The sequence below is a fragment of the Aquarana catesbeiana genome, linkage group LG05 (assembly GCF_042186555.1).
Source record: "Aquarana catesbeiana isolate 2022-GZ linkage group LG05, ASM4218655v1, whole genome shotgun sequence".
NCBI lineage: Eukaryota > Metazoa > Chordata > Amphibia > Anura > Ranidae > Aquarana > Aquarana catesbeiana.
In genome coordinates this window covers 629,556,375-629,580,599 of record NC_133328.1, presented here as the reverse complement: position 1 = coordinate 629,580,599, position 24,225 = coordinate 629,556,375, and the positions used below count along the sequence as shown (strand labels likewise).

Sequence of the window (24,225 nt, the reverse complement as noted above, 5' to 3'; positions counted from 1 at the left end):
GGGGTAAATCCTTTCTGGGCTGAAGTGGTTAAAATACATTAATTTTTAATGTTAACAATGTCATAAAACCCTATACAAAACATTCAGTCAATGATGAAACGTATGAAATGCTACTGGGCACTACATATCCCAGGCATGGTGTGATAAATGTATACCGCACACATGGAGGTTAACGCGCATATCTGATTGAATAGTTCAGGTTCCTCCATGTGCTAGGGTTCCACTACACCAGTGATGGTGAACCTTGGCGCTCCAGATGTTTTGGAACTACATTTCCCATAATGCTCCACTACACTACAGTGTAGTGGAGCATCATGGGAAATGTAGTTCCAAAACATCTGGGGAGCCAAGGTTCGCCATCACTGCACTACACCATCATGGATAGCTGTACATGTTTTGCAACCTAGTTGCTTCTTCAGGAGCCTATAGACCAGACTTGCTTTGGGGAAAGGACAGGGGGTTCCTGCCGCAATTGTTGCTGACATCCTCTGGAATAGAGGGATGCCAACAGTACTCCCAAGGGGGCGACCCACTTCGAGAGGTGTTACCCGCCCATGCATGGAATTATGAACAGGTGGCCCTTTATAAGTGCAAGTGGCCCTGGTGATCTACAAGTAGTAGATTTTTTGTGGATTAAGCAGGCTACTGGTTACCTTATTTGAGACCTAATAACCCCCATTCTTGAGTTAAAGGGACCCAGGTGTTCTAGAGCAATATATTATGAATGCTCCCCGCACAGGGATTAATGCTGCAATTTGTCATGGGCCTCCCCTTTGACCCCCTGAGCAAAAGCGAATAAAAAATTGTATTTTTAATACTAACACACTATAGGATCCTGAAGAAGCGACTAGGTTGCGAAACATGTAGCATTCATGATGGTGTGGTGCAGAGATATGCAATTAGCGGACCTCCAGGTGTTGCAAAACTACAAGTCCCATCATGCCTCTGCCTCTGGGTGTCATGCTTGTGGCTGTCAGATTTTTGCTATGCCTCATGGGACTTCTAGTTCTGCAACAGCTGGAGGTCCGCTAATTGCATATCCCTGGTGTAGTGGAACCCTAGCACCTGGAGGAACCTGAACGATATGGTCTACAACTAGATATGTGCATAAGTCTCCATGTATGCGGTATACATTTATCAAACCATGCCTGGGATATGTAGTGCCTGGTAGGGTTTTATAAGTTTTATTATTGATTGAATATTTTGCATAAGGTTTATGACGTTATTAACAATAAAAAAGAATGTATTTTAAAGTGTTGATGTATATGCCTTTAAAGTCCATATCTCTGACATGTACAATATTGTGCTTTATACATATATTTTTTTTTAATTGTTAGGAGATAAATAACATTCACAAAAATAGCAAAATCAAATAAAAAAAAAAAATATTTACTATATTCTGTCACGTTAATATGAAATATTCTATATGAAAATTATATACTCCTATCCAGCCAGGAGGTGGAGATCTCTGCTTTTTTTTTTCTTCGTTTCAAATTGCTGGTTATAAAAAGCCTATTGTAGCTCAACTCAAGTTTACACTCACAAAGGAGTCTCAGACAAGCAAACCCTTTCCTTACAGGACAGTCAAGTCTGAAGTTTGAATCAGATGAGACCCGCTAGAAAGTGGCATATATATAAAACTGCTTAAAAACTTTAAAAAATGTTTAATTGACCCAAAAGCATTATAGTTTTTATAGTTACTTTTGGGGAAAGTTTAGCAATGAACAATGTCTGCCTCTCGGATACAGTAAGTAACCATGGATCACAATGATGTTTTCAGCTATTTGGGCATTTTTTCCCACCGACAAGCAATCTACAGGACATTCTTCCCACTGATCACCAATGTAAGGATCATTCTTCCCAATGTAAGGAACATTCTTCCCACTGATCATAAATGTGAGGAGCATTCCTCCCACTGACCTCCAATGTAAGAAGCATTCTTCTCACTTATCATCCATGTAAGGAGCATTCTTCCCACTGATCACCAATGTAAGGAACATTCTTCTCACTGATCACCAATGTAAGGAGCATTCTTCCCACTGACCACCCATGTAGGGAGATACTGATCACCAATGTAAGGGACATTCTTCCCACTGATCACCAATGTAAGGAGCATTCTTCCCACTGACCACCAATGTAAGGAGCATTCTTCCCACTGATTCCCAATGTAAGGAACATTCTTCCCACTGATTCCCAATGTAAGGAACATTCTTCCCACTGATCACCAATGTAAGGAACATTCTTCTCACTGATCACCAATGTAAGGAACATTCTTCCCACTGATCACCAATGTAAGGAACATTCTTCCCACTGATTCCCAATGTAAGGAACATTCTTCCCACTGATCACCAATGTAAGGAACATTCTTCCCACTGATCACCAATGTAAGGAACATTCTTCCCACTGATTCCCAATGTAAGGAACAATCTTCCCACTGATCACCAATGTAAGGAACATTCTTCTCACTGATCACCAATGTAAGGAACATTCTTCCCACTGATTCCCAATGTAAGGAACAATCTTCCCACTGATCACCAATGTAAGGAACATTCTTCCCATTTATCATCCATGTAAATCCGCGTACATACAGGCAGACTTTGCGACCGGACTGGTCCGATGGACTTTCAACAGACTTTTGACGGACTTCTGACGGACTTTTTAACGAACGGATTTGCCTGCACACGATCACACCAAAGTCTGACGGATTCGTACGTGATGACGCACACCGGACTAAAATAAGGAAGTTGATAGCCAGTAGCCAATAGCTGCCCTAGCGTCGTTTTTTGTCCGTCGGACTAGCATACAGACGAGCGGATTTCTGGGTCCGGCCGAGTTACGACGTGAAGATTTGAAGCAAGTTCCAAATCTAAAGTCCGTCAGATTTTCGGCTGGAAAAGTCCGCTGAAGGTCCGATGAAGCCCACACACAATCGGATTGTCCGCCAGACTCAGTCCGTTGGACCAGTCCGGTCGAAAAGTCTGACCGTGTGTACGCTGCATAAGGAGCATTCTTCCCACTTATCAATGTAAGGAGCATTTTTTTCACTGACCACCCATGTAGGGAGCATTCTTCTTACTGATCACCAATGTATGGAGCGTTCTTCTCACAAACCACCAATGTAAGGGCATTCTTCCCACTGACTACCAATGTAAGGAGCATTCTTCTCATTGTCCACCAATGTAAGGAGCATTCTTCCCAATGACCACCAATGTAAAGAGCATTCTTCCCACTGACCAGCAATGTAAGGAGCATTCCTCCCACTGACCACCAATGTAAGTCAAATTTTTCCCACTGACCACCAATGAAAGGAGCATTCTTCCCACTGACCACCAATGTAAGTAGTTTTCTTCCCACCACACCAATGAAGGGAACATTCTTTCCACTGACCACCAACGTAAGGAACATTCTTCCTACTGACTACAAAGGTAAGAAACACCCTACCCATTGACCACCAATGTAAGAAGCATTCTTCTCATTGTCCCCTAAAGTAAGGAGCATTCTTCCCACCGACCATCAATGTAGGGAGCATTCTTCTTACAGATCACCAACGTAAAGGGCATTCTTTCTTCTGATCACCAGTGTAAGGGGCATTCCTCCTACAGACTACCAATGTAAGAAGAATTCTTCCCACTGACTGCCAATGAAGGGAACATTCTTTCCACTGACCACCATTGTAAGGAACATTCTTCCTACTGACTACAAAGATAAGAAACACCCTACCCATTGACCACCAATGTAAGAAGCATTATTCTCATTGTCCACCAATGTAAGGGGCATTCTCCCCACTGATCACCAATGTAAGGAACATTCTTCCCACTGATCACCAATGTAAGAAGCATTATTCTCATTGTCCACCAATGTAAGGGGCATTCTTCCTACTGACCACCAATGTAAGGGACAATCTTCCCACTGACCACCAATGTAAGGGACAATCTTCCCACTGACCATTATTCACTGTCCTCATCACTCAATGCAATGACTTTGCAAAAAGTTGTTACAGAAGAACTCCCGGTAATGTTGTAGTGAAACTTTGTGACATGTTGTGTGTGGTCAGACAATGCTGTATGCTTTTTTCCAAAAGAGGGCACAGCCATGCAGGTATATAAAGGTGTAGTGTCATTCATTTTCTATGCTCTTTTGAGGGCCAGGAGGAATGTGCAATGGCAGCCAGAACCTGAATAGAGGATACTGGTCTAAGACTTGAGTGTACTTGCAGCAGTGTAGTAAGGACTGACTAAACTCTGGAGCAGGACAGAGGAAAACTGTTCAGAAATGTCAACCATGTTTTCTTATTCTCTTTGGCAGAATGGGGAGACGGCCATGCATGTGGCAGCTCAGTATGGGAACATCAAAATGATCAACGCTCTGATCGAAGAGGGAGGAGAGGTCACATGGCAGTCCAAGGTTGGTTATACTTTTTTGAGGATATTTGATTGATGCTGAGTTACAGGTCATCAGTCATAGGGGCTCTTTTTTCATTCTGAAAGCTTATCCTGTATTTCTGTATTGAAACCTTCAACACAACTGCAGACCATCTCCAGAGGTATAAATGTGTTTTTTTTTTTAAATGTGCATGTGTGTGTATATATATATATTTATACACACACAGTTGTGCTCTTAAGTTTACATACCCTGGCAGAATTTATGATTTCTTGGCCATTTTTCAGAGAACATGAATAATAACACAAAAACTTTTCTTTCACTCATGGTTAGTGTTTGGCTGAAGCCATTTATTATCAGTCAACTGAGTTTATTCTTTTAAAATCATAATGGCAACAGAAACTACCCAAATGGCCCTGATCAAAAGTTTACATACCCAAGTTTTTGAAACCGTGTATTGCCCCCTTTAACATCAATGACAGCTTGAAGTCTTTTGTGGTGTTTGTGGATGAGGCTCTTTATCTTCTCAGATGGTAAAGCTGTCCATTGCTCTTGGCAAAAAGCCTCCAGTTCCTGCAAATTCTTGGGCTGTCTTGCATGAACTGCACATTTGAGATCTCCCCAGAGTGGCTCAATGATATTGAGGTCAGGAGACTGAGATGGCCACTCCAGAACCTTCACTTTATTATGCTGTAGCCAATGACATTTCGACCTGGCCTTGTGTTTTGGATCATTGTCATGATGGAATGTCCAAGTACGTCCCATGCGCAGCTTCCTGGCTGATGAATGCAAATGTTTCTCAAGTATTTTTTGATAACATACTGTATTCAACATCAATAGAAGGAAAGGGTTGGGACTTTAAATGAGACACAGGAATAAAAATTGTAAAATCACATGATGATGGATTCCAGAAGTATAAACATTGATTAGAAGAACATGATAAGATAAAGAACACCTTAACAATTTATTATGCATGGTAATAACATAATTCACGACCAATCTAGGGATAATAGATACATTGGTATATGGTAGTACAATTGTAAGGGTTCATGGTTAACATAATACTAGTAATAATCATAATAAATAACATAAAAATTTCATAGCATTTGTAATGTGGAATCTCAAAATCGCATGATTATATTGTGTAGCATAAGGCAAGGCTCTACGTCTTTCGTGGAGTCTATCCACTCATCAGGAGCAGTTACAAATGCAGAGATCTATAGTAGAAAAGGGAATTGCAAAATGAACAGATGCTGGACATAAGGTAAGATGAAGTTTTACCAAACGCTCATACCTACACGTAAATTGGATATATAGTAATATGTTGTTGTTAACAGCTGGGGGTGTAAAACAATAGGGATGGAGGCGGATTAATCTACCCATTCATTGCCTCATGCAAAGTCCCAAAACCCCTCCCCCCCCTTTTTTCTACAACATACTGCATTCATCTTGCCAACAATTTTGACCAAATTTCCTGTGCCTTTGTAGCTCACACATCCCCAAAACATCAGCGATCCACCTCGGTACCTTTCGTTATAGGCCTTGTTGACTTCTCTCCAAATGTAGTGTTTATGGTTGTGGCCAAAAAGCTCAATTTTGGTCTCATCGCTCTAAATGACTTTGTGCCAGAAGGTTTGAGGCTTGTCTCTGTGCTGTTTGGCGTATTGTAAGTGGGATACTTTGTGGCATTTGTGTAGTAATGGCTTTCTTCTGGCGACTCGACCATGCAGCCCATCTTTCTTCAAGTGCTTCCTTATTGTGCATCTTGAAACAGCCACACCACTTGTTTTCAGAGAGTCCTGTATTTCACCTGAAGTTATTTGTGGGTTTTTCTTTGCATCCCGAACAATTTTCCTGGCAGTTGTGGCTGAAATTTTAGTTGGTCTACCTGACCGCGGTTTGGTTTCAACAGAACCCCTCATTTTCCACTTCTTGATTATAGTTTGAACACTGCTGATTGGCATTCTCAATTCCTTGGGTATCTTTTTATATCCCTTTCCTGTTTTATGCAGTTCAACTACCTTTTCCCGCAGATCCTTTGACAATTATTTTGCTTTCCCCATGACTCAGAATCCAGAAACGTCAGTGCAGCACTGGATGAAAGATGCAAGGGTCTGTCAGGAGTCCAGAAACTCATTGACCTTTTATACACACTAATTACAAGCAAACAGATCACAGGTGAGGATGGTTACCTTTAATAGCCATTCAAACCCCTTTGTGTCAACTTGTGTGCATGTTATCAGGCCAAAATCACCAGGGTATGTAAACTTTTGATCAGGATTATTTGGGTAGTTTCTGTTGCCATTATGGTTTGAAAAGTGTAAACACAGTTGATTGATAATAAATGCCAGGGTATGTAAACTTATGAGCACAACTGTATATTTAATTTAGTACGTTATATAACATACTTAGTCATTCATAGAGGTCCCTGTGTCAGTAAATACTATGCTCCACTTAAGTCACTCAAGTTATGGTGAAAACCATCTTGTCTGATGAAAATTGCGTTGGATAATGAAGGAAATGCCATACAAACACACAGCGAACATACTGTACCAGCTCCATACAGATAGAGCCCTGGTGGCAACTGAGTCCAGGACCCTCACACCAACTTTCCGATTGGTGGCCTAAATTTATGGGTAACTGCGCTGGCCAACAGGAAGGCCTAGGAGTGTCAGGAGGCAGGGCAATTTGTGACCAGGAAGCTATGTGGTTGAAAAATAGGTTATAAAGCACCAGAGTTTTAAAGACCCCCACTGAATGTACACAATGTTTTTCCCTTGCCCTGGTACCTTTTTTTCATAATAAGGCCCAGGTACTTTTTTCTTTTCTTCTATAATAAGGCCCATGCACCTTTTTTTTCATATTAGGGCCCAGGTACCCTTTTTTTTAATTCCATTAAAAGGCCCGGGTACCTTTTTTCTAGATAGCAAGGTGGTTGAACATTGGAACTTGGCATAGGTAGGTATGTCAACTACTGAAGTGTAGACAATTTCTACAGATTTAACTCTGTAATGCACCATAGCCATAATCACACCCTTGAAGTAATGTCTCAGAGTTTGTAGACTTTTTTTACAGTACAAAAAGATTTTATAGGTTACAAAGATTATTACCACATGCCAACATTTTAGGAGGTTTAGGCCCTCCCCTCATCAGGGCTTGAAACTTCTAAACTGAGGAGAATCTGATTTTAGCTAAACCAGTGAACAGAGCCATCTACCTGTTATGACTATAGTATATTTTCAAGATTTCCACCCATTGTCCACATTCCTCTTTAGTTTACAATTCTTAAGCTCTGATGAAGGGGGCCCCATGAACCTCCTGAAAAGTATTGGTATTTTAAATGACCTTTGTGATCAATAAACTGTTTCTGGACTCTAAAAATATTTTGGGGCTCTCTTTTCTATAAACGTTAATGTATATTTGAATTATATGGGGCTAGTTGGAGAATGCTACAGGCACCATATAAAGAGATCTAATGTATCACATTGTTTAAGGTGCTGTGTGAGATGTTGGTGGGTCTCAGGTGTTTCTGGTAGGTTGAAGACCTTACAATGACTGACCTTCAAAGCAAATTTACTTTTAAGTTAGGGTGGGGGTCAAGAGTAGGACCTCTAGAAAAATTATTGTGGCATCAGCAAATATAGAAGCAGTTCTTAAAGCGGTGATAGTCATAGTTCCTGATATAGCAGGCCTCAATTGCCAACCCTGGCATCACCAAACGGCTAAACATAATTTTCAGTAAATGTAATAATACAGATACATACCTCCCAACTTTTTGAGACAGGAATGAGGGACACCTATTAGCGAAAGTATGTAGGCATAGGACACACCCCCGCCACACCCCCTTAAAGGAGAATTATACAAAAAAAATAGTTAAACCCACAAATGCTTTTCTTTACCATTACTATTCCTTTATATTGGCTTTTGAAATGTACAAAGGCAGCAATTTAGAAATTTGATGAAAGGTTTAGCACTGGGAAACACTTTTCGAAACATAAAAAGTGCATTTTATGTACAGCTATATAGAATTTACTGTGTATTGTCTGTGTATTGTCTTGTCGTGTACCTGTGTATTGTCTTGTTGTGTACCTGTGTATTGTCTTGAGTATTAGTGCCAGGAAGCTAGTTGTTAGGTAATTTGGACAGGGTAAAATCCCCAAATCCTCACCAAATTTAATAGGTACGATGCCCGGCGGGTGTGGAGAGGCGACTCTTTGTACATCTTGCCGCATGTATGCGTTCCTTGATCATCCGATCGAGGGCGAATACTGCTGTACAAAATGTAAGCACATTGTTTCCCTGGAAGCCCAGGTTCTGAATCTGGGGAAGCAACTGTCAGCACTGAGAAGTCCCTCCATACTAAAGGTGAGCCAGGAACGTACACGGCAGGTGCCGGCAGGGGCCAGCACAGAGGCGGGTGGAGACAAAGAGGTGCAGGCACTAGCAAAGAGTAGATGGGTGACAGTCAGGAGGGGTAGAGGGGGAAGTGCCAGGGAGGCCGATCCAGGACTGGAGCATCCCAATAAGTACGCTCCATTGAGTGACATTGGTGTAACCAGTCAGGGACCAGCACTGCTGGAGATGAGGGACTCTCCTAGCTGCCAGGGGAAGAACTCCTCCAGTGAGAGTGGGGGGGCAGCAAAGGGAAAGGAAAGACAGATTCTGGTGGTAGGGGACTCAATTCTTAGAAGGACAGAGAGGGCAATCTGTAACCAAGACCTGAAGCGCCGAACAGTATGTTGTCTACCGGGCGCTCGGGTTCGGCACATCACGGATCTTGTGGACAGATTACTGGGAGGGGCTGGGGAAGACCCAGCTGTCATGGTGCATGTTGACACCAATGACAAAGTCAGAGGCAGATGGAGTGTCCTAAAGAACGATTTTAGGGACTTAGGAGCTAAATTGAGGAAAAGGACCTCCAAGGTAGTGTTCTCAGGAATACTACCGGTACATCGAGCCACACCAGAGAGGCAGAGGGAGATTAGGGAAGTAAACAAGTGGCTGAAGAGCTGGTGTAGTAAGGAGGGGTTTGGGTTCCTGGAGGACTGGGCCGACTTCTCAGTCGGTAACCGGTACTATAGAAGGGACGGACTGCACCAAAATGAGGAGGGTGCAGATCTGCTGGGAATGAAGATGGCCAAAAAGTTAGAGGGGTTTTTAAACTAGGCGATGGGGGGGAGGGTCCAGAGACAGTGATAGCCAGCGCGGAAGATATTCCAGAGGGTAGTATTGGGGGCATTAGTGGTAGGTTAACCAAAGCACAAAAACACAAGGTGAGTATAGTAGCAAGTCCAAGTTGCAATCTTGAAACACCCAATACGAGGACAATATGCGACCGGTCCAAACTATGTGGCATGTTCACCAATGCCAGGAGCCTGGCGGACAAGATGGGTGAACTAGAGATACTGTTGTACAAGGAGGATTTGGATTTTGTGGGAATTTCAGAGACCTGGTTCAACAGCTCTCATAATTGGCTGGCAAACATTCAAGGGTATACCCTATACCGCAAGGACAGAGAGGGTAAAAAAGGGGGAGGGGTATGCCTATATATCAAGAATAATGTACAAGTGAATGTGAGAGATGACATCACTGAGGGGGCTAGGGAGGAGGTGGAATCTTTATGGGTAGAGCTCCAAAGGGATGAAGCTAAGGGGAAAATAATACTGGGAGTATGCTATAGGCCCCTAACCTGAGGGAGGAAGTGGAGACGGATCTCCTATTACAAATTGGATTAGCAGCAAGGATGGGAAGTGTTATCATAATGGGGGATTTTAGATAAAAACGGGGGCTATTCCTGCGCTACCAAATAAGGAAAAAAGATACAGCAATCGTGCGAAATGTAGAACTGGTTTTTAGAACTGTATAAGACGTATATCGCCGGGCAGCTGCATGCACCGAACACAGGGCTCAGACATAAGCCCAAAATAAATATAAAAAGAGAAGTGGGGGGGGGGGTGGTGCTGCGCTATCCGAAAGGTCTCTGTTTATTTGTATGTATATGATCCCTACTGGTCAATATGATTGATGTCAATATAAAATGATTATACACAATCCATGTAAATAAATTAAAAGGTGATAAATATAAGTGAAACCGATTCAATATATGTTGAAATTATTCAATCCAATAATAAAATAAATGAAAAGTGCTCGTGCTCTTGTGCCATGTAGAAATCGTAAAATAATCCAAACTCATACATATGCTAAAGTGCAGAAATGTAACAATATTATCACACAAACTCAATGTATCAAATATATTCAACAAAAACGCATGGTTGCCTAATCCTGGTGTTGCGACCAGTGCAACAGTGCAAAACGCAGTTAAAGTGATCACGTGAATAAATAAATAGATAATTAATCCAAAGATTGCTGGTGTCCTACAAAATCAATTGATAAGTAATCCAATATCTAAAAAAGTCCGTGCAGTCTAAAACAAAATTACTCAATGGTGCACAGAGGAACAGTGCTCAAACACAGCAGGATAAATGACAGTGAGGTGGTGATATGCAAATGAACCACTCTGTGTCCTCTTCATGCAGCATGCACTGGTGTGGGTAATAGCCTCTTACCTAGCGGTGCTAGGTCAACCGCATATAAGATGTAAGATCTCGGGGTCCAGGGTCTCTCCTACGTCTCTGTATCCAAGTTGACTGGCTCTGCAGGGTCCTATTGGGGGCTGGGTATATATGGTTGTGGTCCTAATTGAGGTCCTGGGGCACTGCGAGCTAGGAGTCGCAGTGCCCCAGGACCTCAATTAGGACCACAACTATATATACCCAGCCCCCAATAGGACCCTGCAGAGCCAGCCAACTTGGATACAGAGACGTAGGAGAGACCCTGGACCCCGAGATCTTACATCTTATATGCGGTTGACCTAGCACCGCTAGGTAAGAGGCTATTACCCACACCAGTGCATGCTGCATGAAGAGGACACAGAGTGGTTCATTTGCATATCACCACCTCACTGTCATTTATCCTGCTGTGTTTGAGCACTGTTCCTCTGTGCACCATTGAGTAATTTTGTTTTAGACTGCACGGACTTTTTTAGATATTGGATTACTTATCAATTGATTTTGTAGGACACCAGCAATCTTTGGATTAATTATCTATTTATTTATTCACGTGATCACTTTAACTGCGTTTTGCACTGTTGCACTGGTCGCAACACCAGGATTAGGCAACCATGCGTTTTTGTTGAATATATTTGATACATTGAGTTTGTGTGATAATATTGTTACATTTCTGCACTTTAGCATATGTATGAGTTTGGATTATTTTACGATTTCTACATGGCACAAGAGCACGAGCACTTTTCATTTATTTTATTATTGGATTGAATAATTTCAACAATGGGGGATTTTAATTATCCAGACATAGACTGGGCGGAGGGAACCGCGCATTCATTTAAGGCTCGCCAGTTCCTTAATGTCTTGCAGGACAATTTTATGGGTCAGATGGTAGACGCACCAACTAGAAATAAAACATTACTAGATCTACTGATTACCAACAATACAGACCTGATAACAGATGTGGAAATACGGGGCAATTTAGGTAACAGCGATCACAGGTCAATTAGTTTCAGTATAAATCACACAAATAGGAGACATGAAGGGAACACAAAGACACTGAATTTCAAAAGAGCCAACTTCCCTAAACTACAAACCTTGCTAAAAGGCATAAATTGGGATAAAATATTAGGAACAAAGAATACGGAGGAGAGATGGGTTTGCTTTAAGAGCATATTAAATAAGGGCATTAGCCAATGTATCCCATTGGGTAATAAATTTAAAAGAGCGAACAAACATCCTGGATGGCTTAACTCCAATGTAAAAATGCATATAAAAGCAAAGGAGAAGGCCTTCAAAAAATACAAGGTTGAGGGATCATCCACAGCATTCAGAATTTATAAAGAATGCAATAAGAAATGTAAGGGTGCAATTAGGATGGCTAAGATAGAACATGAAAGACACATAGCGGAGGAGAGCAAAAAAAATCCCAAGAAATTCTTTAAGTATGTAAACAGTAAAAAAGGGAGGACAGACCATATTGGCCCCATAAAGAATGAGGAAGGACATCTGGTTACAAAGGATGGGGAGATGGCAAAGGTATTGAATTTATTTTTCTCCTCAGTCTTCACGAGTGAATCGGGGGGCTTCAGTAACCAAAACTGCAGTGTTTATCCTCATGACACAACACAGGAAGCACCTACATGGTTAACAGAGGACGGAATTAAAATTAGACTTGAGAAACTTAACATTAATAAATCACCGGGACCAGATGGCTTGCATCCGAGGGTACTTAGGGAACTCAGTCAGGTGATTGCCAGACCGTTGTTCCTAATTTTTACAGACAGTCTATTGACTGGAATGGTACCAGCTGATTGGAGAAAAGCCAATGTAGCACCAATATTTAAAAAGGGCCCAAAAAACATCCCTGGGAATTACAGACCAGTTAGCCTAACATCAATAGTATGTAAACTCTTGGAGGGGATGATAAGGGACTATATACAAGATTTTAGTAATAAGAATGATATCATTAGCAGTAATCAGCATGGATTCATGAAGAATCGTTCTTGCCAAACCAATCTATTAACCTTCTATGAGGAGGTGAGTTGCCATCTAGATAAAGGAAGGCCCGTAGACGTGGTGTATCTGGATTTTGCAAAAGCATTTGACACAGTTCCCCATAAACGTTTACTGTACAAAATAAGGTGCGTTGGCATGGACCATAGGGTGAGTACATGGATTGAAAACTGGCTACAAGGGCGTGTTCAGAGGGTGGTGATAAATGGGGAGTACTCAGAATGGTCAGGGGTGGGTAGTGGGGTTCCCCAGGGTTCTGTGCTGGGACCAATCCTATTTAATTTGTTCATAAACGACCTGGAGGATGGGATAAACAGTTCAATCTCTGTATTTTCAGACGATACTAAGCTAAGCAGGGCAATAACTTCTCAGCAGGATGTGGAAATCTTGCAAAAGGACCTGAACAAATTAATGGGGTGGGCGACTACATGGCAAATGAGGTTCAATGTAGAAAAATGTAAAATAATGCATTTGGGTGGCAAAAATATGAATGCAATCTATACACTGGGGGGAGAACCTCTGGGGGAATCTAGGATGGAAAAGGACCTGGGGGTCCTAGTGGATGATAGGCTCAGCAATGGCATGCAATGCCAAGCTGCTGCTAATAAAGCAAACAGAATATTGGCATGCATTAAAAGGGGGATCAACTGCAGAGATAAAACGATAATTCTCCCGCCCTACAAGACTCTGGTCCGCCCGCACCTGGAGTATGCTGTCCAGTTCTGGGCACCAGTCCTCAGGAGGGACGTACTGGAAATGGAGCGAGTACAAAGAAGGGCAACAAAGCTAATAAAGGGTCTGGAGGATCTTAGTTATGAGGAAAGGTTGCGAGCACTGAACTTATTCTCTCTGGAGAAGAGACGCTTGAGAGGGGATATGATTTCAATTTACAAATACTGTACTGGTGACCCCACAATAGGGATAAAACTTTTTAGCAGAAGAGAGTTTAATAAGACTCGTGGCCACTCATTACAATTAGAAGAAAAGAGGTTTAACCTTAAACTACGTAGAGGGTTCTTTACTGTAAGAGCGGCAAGGATGTGGAATTCCCTTCCACAGGCGGTGGTCTCAGCGGGGAGCATTGATAGCTTCAAGAAACTATTAGATAATCACCTGAATGACCGCAATATACAGGGATATACAATGTAATACTGACACATAATCACACACATAGGTTGGACTTGATGGACTTGTGTCTTTTTTCAACCTCACCTACTATGTAACTATGTAACTAAAATGATGGACAAATGAGGAGGAAAGAGGGGCAGAGAGACAGTTGGGAGCTATGCAGATACAGTATCTCACAAAAGTGAGTACACCCCTCACATTTTTGTAAGTATTTTATTATATCTTTTCATGTGACAACGCTGAAGAAATGACACTTTGCTACAATGTAAAGTAGTGAGTATACAGCTTGTATAACAGTGTAAATTTACTGTCCCCTCAAAATAACTCAACACACAGCCATTAATGTCTAAACCGCTGGCAGCAAAAGTGAGTACACACCTAAGTGAAAATGTCAAAATTGGGCCCAATTAGGTCATTTTCCCTCCCTGGTGTCATGTGACTCGTTAGTGTTACAAGGTCTCAGGTGTGAATGGGGAGCAGGTGAGTTAAATTTGGTGTTTTCGCTCTCACTCTCTCATACTGGTTACTGGAAGTTCAACATGGCACCTCATGGCAAAGAACTCTCTGATGATCTGAAAAAAAGGAATTGTTTGTCTACGTAAAGATGGCCTAGGCTAAAAGAAGATTGCCAAGACCCTGAAACTGAGCTGCAGCATGGTGACCAAGACCATACAGCGGTTTAACAGGACAGGTTCCACTCAGAACAGGCCTCACCATGGTTGACCAAAGAAGTTGAGTGCACGTGCTCAGCGTCATATCCAGAGGTTGTCTTTGAGAAATGAGTGCTGCCAGCATTGCTGCAGAGGTTGAAGGGGTGGGGGGTCAGCCTGTCAGTGCTGAGACCATAGGCTGCACACTGCATCAAATTGGTCTGCATGGCTGTCTTCTCAGAAGGAAGTCTCTTCTAAAGACGATGCACCTGATAGTCCGCAAACAGTTTGCTGAAGAGAAACAGACTAAGGACATGGATTACTGGAACCATGTCCTGTGGTCTGATGAGACCAAGATAAACTTATTTGGTTCAGATGATGTCAAGCGTGTGTGGTGGCAACCAGGTGAGGAGTACAAATACAAGTGTGTCTTGCCTACAGTCAAGCATGGTGGTGGGAGTGTCATGGTCTGGGGCTGCATGAGTGCTGCCGGCACTGGGGAGCTACAGTTCATTGAGGGAACCATGAATGCCAACATGTATTGTGACATACTGAAGCAGAGCATGATCTCCTCCCTTCAGAGACTGGGCCGCAGGGCAGTATTCCATCATGATAACGACCCCAAACACACCTCCAAGACAACCACTGCCTTGCTAAAGAAGCTGAGGGGAAAGGTGATGGACTGGCCAAGCATGTCTCCAGACCTAAACCCTATTGAGCATCCGTGGGGCATCCCCCTATGGAAGGTGAAGGAGTCCAAGGTTTCTAACATTCACCAGCTCCGTTATCTCCTCATGGAGGAGTGAAAGAGGATTCCAGTGGCAACCTGTGAAGCTCTGGTGAACTCCATGCCCAAGAGAGTTAAGGCAGTGATGGAAAATAATGGTGGCCACACAAAATATTGACACTTTGGGCCCAATTTGGACATTTTCACTTACTCACTTTTGTTGCCAGTGGTTTAGACATTAATAGCTGTGTGTTGAGTTATTTTAAGGGGACAGCAAATTTACATTGTTATACAAGCTGTACACTCACTACTTTACATTGTAGCAAAGTGTCATTTCTTCAGTATTGTCACATGAAAAGATAGAATAAAATATTTACAAAAATGTGAGGGATGTACTCACTTATGTGAGATACTGTATCTGTCAGAGACTGCAGACATATATCAGGAGATGGTCAGAGACTACAGACATGCTGCAGGAGATCATGTGGGACTGGGGACCAGGGCCGTCTTTAGCGCAGGGCAAACGGGGCACTTGCCCTGGGCCCAATCTTTGTTGGGGGGCCCGCGCTAGCCGTGAATTGGGGCCCCAATGACAGCTTTGCAGAGCGCACAGAGGACACGGGAGGATGTATTCCTCGCTAGCCAGCTGAGGGGGCGGGGCCGCGAGCTCCACTGACGCTCTGACCCCGCCCACGTGCGGCCTGTGTACTCGGAAAAGAACTTCTGTAGTGAGAGCCAGTGATCGGAGTGCGAGTGCCAGTGGAGCTTCCGGCCCCGCCCCCTCTATACTGGCTGGTAAATAAAAAAGGCCGGGAGCTCCAATGACACTCCCACTCCGATCACTGGCTCTCACTACAGGCGCTCTATTCCCAGTACACAGGCTGCACGTGGGCAGGGTCAGAGCGTCAGTGGAGCTCCTGGCCCCGCCCCTCTCAGCTGGCTAGCGCGGAATACATCCTCCCATGTCCTCTGTGCGCTCTGTCATTGGGGCGACCATTCACGGGTGACGCGGGCCCAGGGCCCACCCAACAAAGCATCAGTGGAGCTCCCAGCTGCTTTAGTGAGAGCAGAGAGTGGAAGCCCCGCCCACAGTCCTGAATGTATGTAGTGAGTTTGGCTGGCCAGGTATGTCCTTACAACCATAAAATGCCTGACTGTTTAAACCCTGAGCTGTGTTATTTAACTGTAAAGCTGTGCATTGCTGAAAGTTCTCTGACCATCTCCTGTATAATGTCTGCAGTCTCTGATTGTCTCCTGCAGTATGTCCGCAGTCTCTGGTAATCTCCTGCAGTATGTCCGCAGTCTCTGATTGTCTCCTGCAGTATGTCCGCAGTCTCTGATTGTCTCCTGTAGTATGTCCGCAGTCTCTGATTGTCTCCTGCAGTATGTCTGCAGTCTCTGATTGTCTCCTGCAGTATGTCCGCAGTCTCTGATTGTCTCCTGCAGTATGTCCGCAGTCTCTGATTGTCTACTGCAGTATGTCCGCAGTCTCTGATTGTCTCCTGCAGTATGTCCGCAGTCTCTGATTGTCTCCTGCAGTATGTCCGCAGTCTCTGAACCTCTCCTGTAGTATGTGTATTAATGTGCCCCTTTACTTGCTCAATTATTTGGGGTTGCTCCACTGCTCAGTGAGAGGTAATGATGTGCATGAACCTCTAGCAACCAATCAGCAAACAGTAGTGATCTGCTTTAATCTCTAGCAACCAATCAGTAAGTGCTAATGATGTGCTGTAACCCCTAGCAACCAATTAGTGAGCGCTAATAATGTACATTAACCTCTAGCAACCAATCGGCAAGCAGAAATTATGTGTTGTAACCTCTAGAAACAAGCCAGTGAGCAGTAATGATAGGCTGGAACCTCTGGCAAACAATTGCAATCGCTGCGTGATCTGCTGCAGTAAACTGATTTTGAGTCTACCTGCTATTTTTTGTATGTCTCAGAATAGAGGGAGGGCCCCAAGAAAATGTTTGCCCAGGGCCCAATCAAAATTAAAGACGGCCCTGCTGGGGATGGATTTGTTGGAGACTGGGGACAGCCAAATACTGGAGACAAGTTACACAAGGCTCTTAGAGACCGCCACTGTTACCCTGTGAAGATCCACGCTTCAACAATATTTTTCCTTCACTGGCTGGAGTAGGTACATTGGTAAGGAACAAAAAAAAGCCTAGCATCTGCAGGGACCTTGAGGTTTGTAGCTTAAATACTGATAATTGCACTTAAAACGGTCAACTTTTTGAAGTGTCAGTAAAAATTTGTCTGTGTCAAAAGTCAATTTGTGATGTCGTGTCAGTAAATCTCACTTTGGGAGGTTGGCAACCTTGCTTGAGGACTGCACAGTAAGTGCCAAAGAGCCACATGTTGCCCCCGACCTGCAAGTTAAGCACCAGAGCTTTAAAGTAAAGTAGGCATATACCATGGGGACATTGATAGATACATGGATGGAGCTCTACAAAAAGGGTTTGCTACCAGCTTCCTGCTCTAGGGGGGCGACCCATATCTTACCACCCCGATCATTACACTTACATCGGGTACAGATCCTGCCAAGCAGAAAGGTTCTGCCAGATGATCCTACAGGACCTCTCGTACCAGTACCCAATTAGGGGGTGGATATCAAAATTATCTCTGTAGCCACTGCCACTGCCCAGCAATTGGATGCATGGAAAAAAAATAGCAAAAAAAAAAAAAATTAGGACTGCCAAAAAAAAACACATTTCTCCTTTTTTAGGTCTCATTTTAGGATCATTTTGTATACCTGATCTCTGCTTCTCTCATCCTAGACACAAGAGAATGCGCTTCATACCGCTGTCCGCCACTGCCACCTGCCAATCGTAGAGCTTATTCTTGACTATCTGTCCAATGAAAAGAGCGAGGCTGAGGCTCTGCGCTGTGTGAACCAGCCCAACCAGGTATGGAAACAGTTTGTATAAGGGTTGTGATTGATGAACAGCCCCATTCAACTATTACAAACAGCAAGTTTTGCAAATGACTCTGTTCTTGGAGGAGGATCTGTAAAAATCTTTACCAGATTTTTTTTTTTTAAATATGCGGTGTTCCTTTTCAAATACCTAACCAACTTAATGCTTGTAATGATTTTATTTATAATTTTTTGACTAAGCTTAGGCTTTAATATTCATGTAAAGTTCTGCTTTAAGGTCCTTTAAAAGCCAGCAGGTTTCCCATCACTGCTCTACATACTACTGTATATCAGATGAAACTGTAACATAAGCATAGGCATGCGCATAGGGTGTGCCTGCTGCCAAGCTCCCCCATGTCCCCTCCCCTTCCTTTTCTGAGTAAACACAGTGAGTGGTCAGTACCGAACGCTCCTGTGTCCATTCATAATTGAAGCATAGTAAGCTGTGTTTACTATGCTTCAGTTTGTGAATGAACAGGAAGCCGCTCAGCACACTTCTCATTCATTCACTATAAAGTGCAGCTGAAGCTGCAAAGAAAGAGACTGGGGTATCTTTGTCCTCATTGCCTTTCTCGGTCTCAAAAGTGAGAATTCAGGGGTCTGTTTAGATCCCTGATATTTTACCAAGCCCGCCATTAGGGCTCCCCAAAAAATTGTACAAAAAAAAATTGTAAAACATAAATAAATAAATAAACTACTGACACTGTCCTCTGGCCTACTGGCCCCAACCTCTGCCCTACTGACACCATCCTCTGCCCTACTGACACCGTCCTCTGCCCTACTGACACCGTCCTCTACTCTACTGACACCGTCCTCTACTCTACTGACACCATCCACTGCGCTACTGACACCATCCTCTGCCCTACTGACACCATCCTCTTCCCTACTGACACCATCCTCTGCCCTACTGACACCATCCTCTTCCCTACTGACACCATCCTCTGCCCTACTGACACCATCTCTGCCCTACTGACACCGTCCTCTGCCCTACTGACACCGTCCTCTGCTCTACTGACACCGTCCACTGCCCTACTGACACCGTCCTCTGCTCTACTGACACCGTCCTCTGCCCTACTGACACCATCCTCTGCCCTACTGACAATGTCCACTGCCCTACTGACACCATCCTCTGCCCTACTGACACCGTCCTCTGCCCTACTGACACCATCCTCTGCCCTACTAACACTGTCCACTGCTCTACTAACACCATCCTCTGCCCTACTGACACCATCCTCTGCCATACTGACACCGTCCACTGCCCTACTGACACCATCCTCTGCCCTACTAACACTGTCCACTGCTCTACTAACACCATCCTCTGCCCTACTGACACCATCCTCTGCCCTACTGACACCGTCCACTGCCCTACTGACACCATCCTCTGCCCTACTGACACCATCCTCTGCCCTACTGACACCATCCTCTGCCCTACTGACACCATCCTCTGCCCTACTGACACCACCCTCTGCCCTACTGACACCGTCCTCTGCCCTACTGACACCGTCCACTGCCCTACTGACAATGTCCACTGCTCTACTGACACCGTCCACTGCCCTACTGACACCGTCCTCTGCTCTACTGACACCGTCCTCTGCCCTACTGACACCATCCTCTGCCCTACTGACAATGTCCACTGCCCTACTGACACCATCCTCTGCTCTACTGACACCGTCCACTGCCCTACTGACACCGTCCTCTGCTCTACTGACACCGTCCTCTGCCCTACTGACAATGTCCACTGCCCTACTGACACCATCCTCTGCCCTACTGACAATGTCCACTGCCCTACTGACACCATCCTCTGCCCTACTGACACCATCCTCTGCCCTACTGACACCATCCTCTTCCCTACTGACACCATCCTCTTCCCTACTGACACCATCCTCTGCCCTACTGACACCGTCCACTGCTCTACCGACACCGCCCATGTTTTAATACATTTTAAAATGTTTGTTTTGACTGGCACCATCCACTGTCCTATTGCCACCAACTTCTGCTCTACTGACACCATACACTGCCCTACTGACACCGTCCATGTGTGTGTATATACAGTATCTCACAAAAGTGAGTACACTATCAATGAACACAGTGAGTAATTGGTACTGATCATTCATTGTGTTCATTTAGGAAAGAAAGGGGACGGTAAATGCGACATACAGTATCTCACAAAAGTGAGTACACCCTTCACATTTTTGTAAATATTTTCTTTTATCTTTTCATGTGACAACACTGAACAAATGACACTTTGCTACAATGTAAGGTAGTGAGTGTACAGCTTGTATAACAGTGTAAATTTGCTGTCCCCTCAAAATAACTCAACACACAGCCATTAATGTCTACACCGCTGGCAACAAAAGTGAGTACACCCCTACGTGAAAATGTCCAAATTGGGCCCAATTAGCCATTTTTCCTACCCAGTGTCATGTGACTCGTTAGTGTTACAAGGTCTCAGGTGTGAATGGGGAGCAGGTGTGTTAAATTTGGTGTTATCGCTCTCACTCTCTCATACTGGTCACTGGAAGTTCAACATGGCACCTCATGGCAAAGAACTCTCTGAGGATCTGAAGAAAAGAATTGTTGCTCTACATAAAGATGGCCTAGGCTATAAGAAGATTGCCAAGACCCTAAAACTGAGCTGCAGCACACACACACACAAAGGTGTTTCAGCTTTCACCATTATAAATGTCTCTGCTCAAATAAAGGATTGTGAAGCACCTGTAATCCCCCTCCTGTACCTATAAATTCATGCAACATTAAAAGTAAGAACGCTAATGGCTATATTAATTTTCCAGGAGGGAGAGACTCCACTTCATCTCGCTGCCGCACTCCCAAAAGACTCTGTTCACTTTGAGGAAGAGGACGTGAAAATTGTCAGGCTTCTTCTGGAACATGGTGCTGATATTTCAAGTACCGCAAGAATGGTAATGTCATACACCATATGCTAACCAGCAGGTCAGGCTGGGATCCTCCCTGTACCCTATCTTGTGCCTCCTCTGCACCTCTGTATGGGATCTAGGATGCTCTTCTCCTTGTAGGCATAAATTGGGAGGAACAGAGAGCGTGATTGAGTTCCTTCTATTGGCCCTCTGCTACTACTAAAAATATTCATAATTGTTATAGCTAGTAGTAATTAGTCACATTCAACCGCACTTGTTCTTTAAAGTTCAAGATGTTTCAAAGCTTATTTCAAGCCACTTCTTCAGCTCTAATGAGTATCAGGAACATACCCCAGCATTTTCTGTCAATGGGTAACCTGGTCATCTTCATCCAGTCACCCTGGAATCTATCAAGACAAGTTTTGATTGTCCAAAAACAGGATGGGAGACATGAACACCGTGGAATCATCCTGTTTTAGTTACATCATCCCATCTTTAGTGTCTGGAGGTCTGTTAGAGTTGTTAATAATTGGGTTTACATGGTGTGAATTGTTGCTGAATCACTGAGGTAGAGATATCAAATGCTGGATTATGTTTCTGACACTTAAATAAGCTGCAAAACATCTTCAACATTACAGAGCAGGTCCAGCTAAACCTGGCCCACTTCTACAAGATATACCATGACCTGGATAAATGAGAACCTTCCCAAAGCTTCATGATGATTGTCTGATAAGGTTCTCATTCTTCCAGGTCTATATTTAGTAATAGTTGGCCACATTCAACTGCACTTGTTCTGTAAAGTTAAAGACGTTGGATAGCTTCTCAATGCCCTTCTCTGGTTCCATGGAGAACTTGTCATAGAAACGAAGAAGTGGCTTGGAGAGGTTACCAAATGTCTTCACCATTACAGAACAACTCCAGTTGAATGCGTCTATCAAGAATTAGGTATATTTATAATTGTCCATGTTAAGATATTGGTATAGTCCAGAAAGGTTGTACAATTACAATAGATAATAGACCTCAAGATAAAAAATTTCACAGAATGAGACCAGATGGATACAGGATTAGACACTTTAAATTTACATGGTCTCAATATTGAGATAGATCTAAACTGGTGGATTATAGTTTGGTACAGTGGTGGAGAAAAAAATCGCTTACGTGAAACACTGTTTCCTCAGGCTTACCAATCACACCCGTATGCCTGGGATTCAATCCGGCAGGCTGGGCATAGAGGTGAGCAGAAATGGGAATGTCTCTGATCATCTCTATGGTCTCGAAGATTGAAAGCAACAGCATGTCACTTCTGGTTTAGAGCAGATGTAAACACTGCCATTTTTATTTTGGAAAGCATCAGATTATTGTTTTTTTTTTTTTTAATCTGATGCTTTCTTATAGACCCCAGATTTCTCCATAAAGAAGACTGTCATGCTTTATTGTTATCACGAAGGATGTTTACATTTCTTGTGATAGCAATTAAAGTGATCAAAAAAAAATTTAAAAGGTACAGTGTAAAAATAAAAATGTTTAATAAAAAAAGTAAATCGCCCCCGGGCCCCCCCAATGCTTGCGCGCAGAGGCAAACGCATATGTAGGTCGTACATGGTGTTTGTACCACACATGTGAGGTATCCGCCTGAACATTATAGCAAGAGCAATAATTCTAGTGCTAAACCTCCTTTGCAAATGTAAACTGGTAACCTGCAAATTTTTTTAAAGCATCGCCTATGGAGATTTTTAAGTATTGTAGTTTGTTGCCATTCCACGAGAGTGTGCACAATTTTAAAGTGTGGCATGTTAGGTATCTATTTACTCGGCAAAACATCATTTTTACATTTTACCCAAAAAATGGGTAATATATTGTGAGGTTTTTTTTGCATTCAAATTTATTAAAGTGTATTTCTTCCACAAAAAATTGCGTTTGAAAAGCCGCTGCGCAAATATCGTGTGACATAAAAAAGGCCTCTGCTAAAAATATATATAATGTTTGGGGGTTCTAAGTCATTTCCTAACAAAAAAAATACAGATTTTTTCTTGTAAACAAGAGTGTCAGAAAAGGCCTGGTCTTCATGTGGGTAATGCATAGCTCCCAACTATCCCTGATTTTGAAGGACTGTCCCTGATTTGGAGCAATGTCCCTCTGTCCCTCATTCCTCCTCATTTGTCCCTCATTTTGGTCTGAACTATATAGTTGTATATAAAATGCACTTTTTATCTATCAAAAAGTGTTTTCTAGCACTAAAACTGTCATCTGATTTCTAAATTGCTGCATTTGTAAATTCCAAAAGCCAATATATAGGAATAGTAGTGGTAAAAAAGCACTTGTGGGTTTAACCAATCTTGTTTTTTTGTACAATTCTCTTTTAAGGGGGGTGTGGCAAGGGGTGTGTCCTATACCTGCATACTTTTACTGATAGGTGTCCCTCATTCCCATCTCAAAAAGTTGGGAGGTATGGGTAATGCAGTGCCATTCATTTGTAATGGCACCACAACGACCTTTACCAATGCACCTGTTTTGTGGCGAACTTTAAAGTACGATAACATGCTACCATCTGTTGTGTGTTGCACAGCCCTGTGCAAAAAAATGGTGCAGATCTGATTTTTAGTGTGGTCTGGTGCATTCCCAGCATATCTAAATAAATTGGCTGCTTTATGTTAAAGGCAACTAAAAAAAAGTCATTAATAGTGCCTAAAAAAAATAAAAAAATGCACTGCAAATATGTCCACAACGCACTGGAGACGCACTGCAAACACATTGCAAATGAGAGGAAAGGCGCATGCGGATCTTCACACTGAGGGCCCATTCACACTGCCCGCATGCTACAAGCTCCTTTTTAGTGTGCGGACAACTGTCAGCTGCTGTGAGCCACGGGGAGGGGGTGGTATGATGCGCTTTTCAGCGAATCACAGTTTCCTTTTTTTCTTTTTTACTTTATAAGGAGTGCAGGAAATGACACTCCATTCATATCTCTGC

The 24,225-nt window shown here is 43.2% G+C and overlaps 1 protein-coding gene and 1 long non-coding RNA gene across 2 annotated transcripts in view; one reads left to right on the top strand and one right to left on the bottom strand.

The window, feature by feature from the left end:
- LOC141145538 (uncharacterized) overlaps positions 1-24,225 on the top strand; it is a 195,931-nt gene that overhangs the window by 75,894 nt on the left and 95,812 nt on the right. The window contains exons 12-14 of the mRNA XM_073632305.1: positions 4,306-4,404; positions 18,243-18,371; positions 21,172-21,300. Of these exons, the coding sequence (XP_073488406.1) occupies positions 4,306-4,404; positions 18,243-18,371; positions 21,172-21,300 (357 nt within the window). The remainder of the gene's footprint in view (positions 1-4,305; positions 4,405-18,242; positions 18,372-21,171; positions 21,301-24,225) is intronic.
- The window catches only part of LOC141145539 (uncharacterized), a 40,285-nt gene that overhangs the window by 8,561 nt on the left and 7,499 nt on the right, over positions 1-24,225 (bottom strand). The window lies entirely within an intron of this gene.